At 37.0% G+C, this 9,328-nt stretch overlaps 1 protein-coding gene and 1 long non-coding RNA gene across 5 annotated transcripts in view; both read right to left on the bottom strand.

Annotated features, from left to right (window-relative positions):
* CSNK1A1 (casein kinase 1 alpha 1) overlaps positions 1 to 9,328 on the bottom strand; it is a 47,085-nt gene that overhangs the window by 2,518 nt on the left and 35,239 nt on the right. For 2 of the 4 annotated variants that reach the window (XM_023515521.1, XM_003782050.2), the window contains 2 exons: positions 8,640 to 8,746; positions 7,520 to 7,668 (listed from right to left, as the gene is read on the bottom strand). In XM_023515521.1, coding sequence (XP_023371289.1) covers positions 7,520 to 7,668; positions 8,640 to 8,746 — 256 coding nt within the window. The remainder of the gene's footprint in view (positions 1 to 7,519; positions 7,669 to 8,639; positions 8,747 to 9,328) is intronic. The other 2 variants (XM_003782051.2, XM_023515524.1) reach the window with 1 other exon arrangement.
* On the bottom strand, positions 99 to 4,306 carry LOC111726658. Its single transcript, XR_002774378.1, has 2 exons — positions 2,745 to 4,306; positions 99 to 823 (listed from the first exon to the last, which is right to left on the bottom strand). It is a non-coding gene; the product is annotated as an uncharacterized LOC111726658 (long non-coding RNA).

Raw genomic sequence — 9,328 nt, 5'->3', positions numbered from 1 at the left:
GCTGAGACAGGAGACTCGCTTGAGCCCAGGAGTTGGAGGTTGCTGTGAGCGTGATGCCATGGCACTCTACCCAGTGGGATAGCTTGAGGCTCTGTCTTAAAAAAAAAAAAAAAGAAACTATCAATTAACTACACAGAAATGACTCTTATTTCGTCAGAATCTGGTTTCAAGTCCTACAACCATTCTTAAACATGACTAAATCATTGGGGTTTGCTTATGTAATCTCATTACGGTGAATAATCTGATTGTTACAATGAAAAAACCAATGGCTTTCAAATGGAAAACTATCACTAACAAACTCAAAAGGAAACATAAGTTACACTGTCAGTCAAACTATTAGACAACACCACTGCCTTTAATCAGGGAAACTCTAAATAAATTACATCTATTCATCTTTTAATTTTTTTCCCCATCATCTTTTAATCTTACATTTGAGGAATGGTTGGGTTAATTAATGATTACAACTGTTTAGAAACTGGTTTAAAGACTAGCCTAACAATATTCCAGGTAGAATAGAGCAGTCAAATCCAGATGTAACTCTTCAAATGGGCCAGTGGTAGGATACTCCACCCAGGGATCAAAGTTTCTGCAGTAAACTGTCCTAAGATGCCATTGAAGTTTATTTAGGAAAAACCTCAATAAGAACATTCAGCAGGTATTCATTATTCAATCTTCAAGTACTAAAGCATTCTTTTCCCCAAAGTGCGTTAGTTCTTGGTTTTAATCTTGAAGATTAAGTAGCTTCTCCTTCCTGCCTTCCAAGAGTTCAAAAACTCATCTTCACTGTAACATCCCTTAGTATGAGGAACAAATCCCCTTGTTCCTAAAAAAAGGAGAAAAAAAAGAAGTTAAAAACAGGGCTGGAGGGCCTGTTAATAGTTACATTAAGTTCCTTTTCAAATATGAAAAAGGAAAAAACATGTTTCTTTTTATATAGTAAGATTCTATCACTCAAAAAAGTATCACTTCCTATTTGTAAATTTAACTTTAGTTGTCTCTGATTTTATTTAATAGAACCAGAAACTAGTTTAAAGGGATATTAAGTAGTAGTAAATTTGTGATGCAATTCCGAAATTTAGGATTCTTTCATAGTATAAGACATGTATTTTTAAGTTATTTTGAGGCCGGGCGCAGGGGGCTCACACCTAGTCACTCTGGGAGGCTAAGGGATTGCCTGAGCTCATGGGAAAAATAGCTGGGTGCCACAGCGGACGCTTGTAATCCCTCAGGAGGCTGAGGCGAGATAATCACTTAAACCCAACAGTTTGAGGTTACTGTGAGCTATGATGCCTCCAGTACTCTGAGGATGAAAAAGCGAGACTATCTTTAAAAAAAAAAAAAAAAGGAATTAAGGCTAGAGATTTCTAAATCAGATTGTCAGTATTTAAAGGAAAAAGGTGGGGGCTTGGCACCCATAGCACCAGCCACATACATAAGGGCTGGTGGGTTCAAACCTGGTCTGGGCCTGCAAAACAACAATTATGACAAAAAAATAGCTGGGTGTTGTGGCAGGTGAGTGTAGTCCCAGCTACTGGGAGGCTGAGGCAAGAAAATTGCTTAACCCCAAGAGTTTAAGGTTGCTGTGAGCTGTGATGCCTCAGTACTCTACCAAGGGCAACACAGTGAGACTGCCTCAAAAGAACAACAACAAACAAACAAAAAAAACCTCACCCCTGTAACGCTAGCACTTTGAAAGGCAGAGGCAGGAGGAGCCCTTGTGCTTAGGAGTTTGAGACCAGACTAAGCAAGAGTGAGACTGCATCTCTACTAAAAATAGAAAAATTACAAGCTGGATGCAGTGGCTCACACCTGTAATCTTAGCACTCTGGGAAACCAAGGCAGGTGGACTGCTTGAGCTCATGAGTTCAAGGCCAACCTGAGCAAAAGCGAGACACTGTCTCTACTAAAAAATAGAAAAAGTGAGGCAAGACGACTCCTTGAGTGTGAGTTAGAGGTTGCTGTGAGCTATGATGCCATAGCACTCTACTCAGGGCAACAGCTTGAGACTCTGTCTCAAAATACAAAACAAACAAACAAAAAAATGATAAAAATTAGCACAGTGTTGTGGTAAGATTGCGGTAAGAGTCTGTAATTCCAACTACTCAAGAAGCCGAGGCAGGAGGATCATTAAGCCCAGGAGTTTGAGGTTGCTGTGAGTTGACACCATGGCACTGTACCCAGGGTGACAGAATGAGACTTTATCTTAAAAAAAAGGGGGGGGGGGGAGAGGCAACGGCACCTGTGGCTCAGTGGGTAGGGTGCCAGCCCCATACACGGAGGGCATTGGGTTAAAACCCGGCCCCAGATGAACTGCAACAACAAAAAAATAACCGGGCATTGTGGCGGGCGCCTGTAGTCCCAGCTACTTGGGAGGCTGAGGCAAGAGAATCGGCTAAGCCCAGGAGTTGAAGGTTGCTGTGAGCTGTGACGCCATGGCATTCTACCGAGGGTGATAAAGTGAGACAGAGTCTCTACTTGGAGGGGTTAAAAAAGGAAAGGAAAAAAAGTTAAAGAAAAAAAATAAAACTACAATCACTTTCCACAGCTATTAAAAAGTATTAAATTGAGAAATATAAAGAAGTATTAGATTTTTATCACTACAAATGAGATAAATGACAATTTAAATACAGCAGGTACGTATTATTCATAAACTGGATTGAAAAAGAGGATCTGAATTCTTTTGTTTTCCCTATTACAAAATCCATTCTATTACAGATATTAGAGGTTAATGAATTCTAAAATACCTGTTACAAATGATTCCTTCTCCAGCTGGTAGATGGTTTGCTTTAAACAACATGGAGTCACAGCAACACTGTATTCCTGTAGGCCTTCTGATAGTGTCATCATTCAATCTGACAAACTGCAACATTTGGTAGGTCCATCAAAGCCTGGGAGATGTGGGCTCCAGATGAGCACAAACCAACTCTTGCACTTTTATTTGCATTTCTTGTTGGGTTTTTAATTTCTTTTCAATCCAGCTGTATTGTCCACAGTGAAAAAAGCTGACAAAACTCCACATCTCAGCACATAGATTTAGTTTTCTGGTACTTCTTTGGATTGAGTGAGTATATTCAGAGCAGATGAGTCTCTCGAGATATTTCAAATCTTCCCCTGTGATTTGGGTTATGTTGCTGAGTGACCAACAAATTCCTAGCACCAACTGGTAGTCAGAAAAAGTTAAGCTAGACATAAGTGAAGCCCAGTAAAGACTGGAAAGTAATTCAAGGAAGACCATGAATACGGCAGGTTAATGTGATGGAAAATACTCCTCATCTCCTTTGAATCCTAACAATTTGACATCCATGTATACTGCCGTGATAAAATGTTGCTTAGCATTGTGGCTGGGGCAGTGAGCAAAGGGGTTGAGATGATAAATTGAGTACAGAAGTATGTGAGGGTCCACCTTTGGCTTAACTACCTTCTGCATTTCTCCCCCACCTCTGCCCTAGCTCTAAAGAAATGAAGAACTTGACTGAATTTTCAGTCCTAAAATTACTTCCTTTTCTTTTACTACTTTTTAAGCATCTCTTAGCATGGGAGTTTTGACTGCTCCATTTCCAACCTGCACTGGTTTACTCCTCCTTAGGCAACCTGGTGCAGCCCCGCTCCTGTGAGTTCACCATATTGATGCCAAACTTAGTGCAGAAACCTAATCAGCATAGCGCACCACAGCCCAGAACTCCTGGACTCAAGCGATCCTCCTGTCTCAGCCTTCCGAGTAGCTGGGACTTGAACTACAGGTGTGCGCCAACACATCTGGCAACTTTTTAAGTGTATTGAAAAATACTTTTAAAAAAATCACATCTAGTTGAAGAAAAGGGAGTAATATGGATGTGGCAATGTGTCGGGTATTAATTTTACACATTCTTTTGTTGAATATGAATACATACAATTATAATGCTGTGGCACTTCAGCACGGAAAAATTAGGAAAATCATAATGAGCATCAAGAGAAAACCCTGGTTTCTCAGTCTTTTGATGGGCTTTGGAATGGATCTAAAGAAAAGCAATCAAGACAGAAGTCTGCCTATTTCATAATAGAGTCACATTAGCTGAATAAGCCAGACTTCAAGGAATCTTCGGGCGTTTAGCTAGTGAATAGCTAAAACAACTTTTAATTTTCATAAAGAAACATTAGATATAGATTTTAAAAAAGACATCAAAATACATTAGTGAATGCCACTATTTGTGGGATTTTTCCTTTAAGTGACTATTATTTGCAACAGAGATCTACTAGGAGATTTATGAAACTTAATTTACTGATCTAAAAAAGTGTAACTTTGTGAAGAACAAATGATAAAACTCACTAAAAGAATTTTCTCAAAAAATAATTTTTTTTTGAGACAGAGTCTCACTTTGTTGTTATAAGTAGAGTGCTGTGGCGTCATAGCTCACAGCAACCACAAACTCTTGGGCTTAAAGCAATACTCTTGCCTCAGCCTCCCAAGTAGCTGGGACTACAGGTGCCTTCCATAACAAACAACCAGCTATTTTTAAAGACAAAGTCTCACTCTGACTCAGGCTGGTCTCAAACCCATGACCTCAGGCATTCTACTCACCTCGGCCTCCCAGAGTGCTGGGATTACAGGTGTGAGCCACTGCACTCTGCTACTTTCTAAAATTTTAACTATAAAATGTAACATGGTATTTTTATCATTATTCAAGGGATTTCTTGGGTTCAATTCAACCAAGCTGCCTGAACTCTGCCTTAAAAAAAAATCCACTTTAGGCTAGGTGCAGTGGCTCACAATTGTAATCCTAAACTCTTTGGGAGGCTGAGGAGGGAAGATCTTTGAGCTCAGGAGTTTGAGACCAGCTTAAATAAGAGCCAGATCCCCATCTCTACTAAAAAGAAAAACTAGTTGGGTGTTGTGGTGAGTGCCTGTAGTCACAGCTACTCAGGAAGGAAGACTGCTTGAGCCCAGGAATTTGAGGTTGCTATGAGATAGATTGCTGATGCCATGGCACTCTAGTCTCATTCAGAGTGAGACTGTCATTAAAAAAAAAAAAAAAAAAAAGTAGACCCCAAGATATTATGCTTGTCAACACCCTTACTACTCAGAGACTGGAATCAGGAATAACTCAGAGCAGTTTTCAAACTTCAGACTTCCTAAAATTTCCCACCTAAGGGATGAACCAGATACTAGGCTGAGGACAGAGGTTAGGGGAATGGGCTTCTCATGCTTAATTCATGCCACCCTTATACCTAGCCACATTTTCATGGTTTTTATAGAGGGTTTTATGCACTAAGTTCTGTACTAAAAATGATACAGATATTCTCAAGAAATCAAAGAGCAAAGAGGATTTTGTTGTTTGTATTCAGTCAAGTGGCACATTTTAGTAGCAAGTGGTATTTTGCTTGAAATCAAAATATGTCACCTGGAAATCTATCTCTAAAAGTAGTCAGTCAATAATGTGTAATATATTTTATGAAAAGCCTGGTTTTTCAGAATTTTACAAGTTTTAAAAATTTTATAATTTTTATACTTTTTATATTTATGAAATACTATAGAACCTCCATAGTTGACCAACTTCCTACAGCTACCACCACCTCAAGTTGACCTAATTTTCATAGACCAACAATGCGCCATATGTACATATCAGTATAGTAGGCCTAGTTCTGTATGTTGACCAGTTTGTTATAGTCCTTTGGGTGTCAACTTACTGTCATTATATGATCAATGTCATATAATTGCTGTAAAATTTTTAGTTGCTCTTATGAAAAATAGCTACAATACAAAATAAGGATTAAGGTTAAGTTTAATTACAACTTTTTTTCAAGGAAACATACTAACTCAGTGGATCCAACTTCTCATCTTTAAGACCTAGATAAAGCAGGATAAGAATTCTGCTTATTTATTAAGAGATAAACAGTAAACAATGGAACTAGTTCATAAAAAGGTGATTCTTTCTGAAGGCTGCTGAATGCCTGAAGTGAAATGTTCTAGGTCAGATTTCAATCTAATTTTAGTTGCAGAAACTCCAACTCGTGATGATCCTATTATCCCAGCTAGCTGTAGGCAAAAAACTGGTTTCATTTGTGAAAACAATATAGGTATCAAGTCCTCACTTTAGAGATTGTACCTGGTCTCATGTACACAGCAGGACCATTTCTCAGTGACATTATATATCTATCATTACTTATCTATCTAACTTCTTGGCACAATGATTACAACGCTAAAAGGGGGCAGTTAAGTTCCAAATGAGACACATAGGCAGAGCATTAGTGTTTGCTATCCTGAGCTTGAGTTTCATTAGCTGAGAATACCCACTACATTAAACCTTTAACTTTGAATCCTCCCCAAATACAGAAAAACATGGAAGGGAAGCATCTCAACTTCATTCCTAACAGATGAGCTGCTGGGATGAGGATGACATCAGTTAAAGTATCCTCAGATTAGTAATTATTTTTAAATTATAATTTTGTTTAAATACAACACTAAAAATACGAACCAAAGATTAACTTGTGCAGGCCAAGTTCAGACTAGAGCAGTCATTCAGAAATTAAAAACTTAGAAACTAAACCTTACCTGCCCACTACTTCCAGAAGGTAGGCAGGTATAAGAGGGTAGGCCCCAGAAAGGGGAAAAGAAAAACAAACAACATGAAAGCAGGAGTTGAACTATATGGCAACAGTGATAAGAAATGAAGCTGTGCCATAACAGCTCCACTCCTCACAGCAATAAGAGTGCTAGAGAATAGCAGAAATGAAACAGAGCATGTTCAATGGCATTTGCCTCAGTTATCTTCAATTTGCAAGGCCTAACTGCAGACTTCAACTCTACATCAGATACCTAGACCCTAAGGTTTGTAACACTTTTAAAAACAAACAAACAAAAAAATCATTGCAAAGTTAAGATCATGTTGTTAAATTCTAAATATGACAAATTTATTTTTGTTACTAGGAAAGCTGTGCCAAGCTTTGCAGTTATTTGAGCATTTAAGAAAATAAATGAGATGCTCTGCAACTGAGAAGATAGACACTTTGAGGGCAATGCCAGACTCACCTCTTGAAATTAAATCTTTACAATTTTCCATTTAAAATACTAAAGCATTAACATGCAAAACATACTTAACACTGTTAGTCTGAAAGAAAGTAAAAAACCACGGCTAACCAGATTCATTATTAAAAATCAACAAGTGTTAGGTCTAGGATTTTGGATTGATTATATATTACATTATATTCCCAACACCAAATATTTATTTTGGAAAAGGGTTAATGAATGAGTAAAAAAGATGCAGTTGTTAAAAATGACCCAAAATCCCAAGAGAAATGATATAATATATACACATATATGTATATACAAATACATATATATGAACAAGGACATTTGGGTTTAAAGTTAGTAGTCAAATTTTCCAAGGACGTCTTTTTTTTTTTTTTAAAAAAAAACCACAGCGCCAAATTTTTATGTATTTTAAAACCACTTCCTTGATCTAACACTGTTAGAAATAAATAAATTACCCAATTTCGTATTCAATTTTTTCCCTGTAACGTCACTTGGTTCTTGGCTACTAACCTTTCATGTTACTCTTGGTTTTGTCAGTTTGCTTGCCTGTGGGGGTTTGGGCCTGCTGACCTTGCCCACTGGAAGAGGCTGCCTGCTGTGCTGCTTTCTGCTTTAACATTGTCCAATCAAATGTGTAGTCATATTGGTGGTTCAGGGTCCTAGAAAATATAAAACCATTTATTAATCTTTTAATAATACACAGCCTAGTTAAGTCACCTACTGAGTTATCATGAATATTTTCTCTTTAAGCATGGTGGCCTCCAAAAAATTTTTCTCTTCTAAAAAATAGGTAATTTTTTAACAGTGTCTGATAAAACAGCTCTACCTTTTATAACTTATCAATGAGGGAAAATGATGTAACCACTCTAGTATGTTGTATTGGGTAAAAATAAGTGCCCCTATTTAAAACAAAAACTGCCTATAAACTTCCTTAAAAGGGGCAGGTTGAACAGCAGTGAAAGCCTGTAAGTAAAGCACTAAGCCAAGCTGTCAATTACCTCGGGTGATAGTCACAACAAAAGGTTCTTCCTGGAAATCTCTACCTAGAAGTATAGAACTAGAAGTTTATGAGAGGAATGCTGATGCCCAGGAAAAGACTTGGGGTTAAAGGATTACCTCAATTCTCACCCTCTTCCAACTGAGAGTTTGAGTCATATGTAATCTATTTGTTCCTCCTTAAGTTTAAGACTAATTCTGGATTGTACCTAAGGAACTCTAGAGTTTAGGATCGCTTCCAAACTGTTAGATGCCAACATTAAGTGATATCTTAATTGCTTTCTTATTAGTACTGAACATAGTTTGGTACCAAAGTTGGGAACATTCCAGGGGGCACCAACAACCACTTTTATCTAACATAAATTACAATTATTTTAGAAAAGCTAACTTCTGCTTTGACTTTGATTCAGTTGTTCTCTTCACTCCAAACTAAAATCATCTCAAGTATATTTGCACCACAAATACAAAAATACCCAATCAGCTCCCCCAAACCAGCTTCTTGTAACTTATTTATACCGGTTAGATCTGCATTACTTTTGTTTACCACTTATCAGAATAAATATGTTAGATAAATTTAGGTAAGTTCCCTCACTGGAGTTTAGAGGTTTAAAAATACTTTAAAAAAAAAACTGACCTGAAAAGAATGCGGAATAGCTGCCTCAGATACATGTAATCTGGGGCTTCTTCAAAGCGCAGCCCACGACAATAGTTTAAGTACATGGCAAATTCTGCAGGAAACCCCTATAAATTCAAGGATTAAAACAAAGTAAAAAACAAAGCTTTTAAGATAGGAAAATAAATGTATTTAAGTTCAAGCAAAGGGTATTTTACCACTTTGTAGGACTACAACTAAAATAATTATGTCTTGGTTTCCTTATAAATTAAAAATTTCATCATCCTACCTACTCTACATGTACAACAGCTTTTTATATTGGTAGATACAATACATACTAAGTTCTTAAATAATTCAGACAATGCACTTGTTAATTGTTATTTTATCAAAATCTAATAATCCAATGACAATAATGAACAAATGGGAAAATGGAGACCACGTAATAATTCTTTGTCAGAACATGACAATAAATTGCACTTTCTCCCCAACTTTGCAAGTCTATTATTTTTTTTACATTAAGAAAAAAAATAGAATAGTCAAAAGTGAAAGCTAGCTACAAAGCAACCCTTGTTAACATTTGTGATATGTATCAATGAATAATAAGGTTTTTCTTTTCTTTTTTGTGTAACTGTTCTCATATTGCATACATAATTTATTCTGCTCTTTTCCATTAACATTATATTGCAAGCGTTCTTTTTTTTTTTTTTTTT

This window comes from Otolemur garnettii, unplaced genomic scaffold, assembly GCF_000181295.1.
Source record: "Otolemur garnettii isolate 467f Iridium unplaced genomic scaffold, OtoGar3 scaffold00003, whole genome shotgun sequence".
Taxonomy (NCBI): Eukaryota; Metazoa; Chordata; class Mammalia; order Primates; family Galagidae; genus Otolemur; species Otolemur garnettii.
This window is presented reverse-complemented; position numbering and strand designations above follow the sequence as displayed.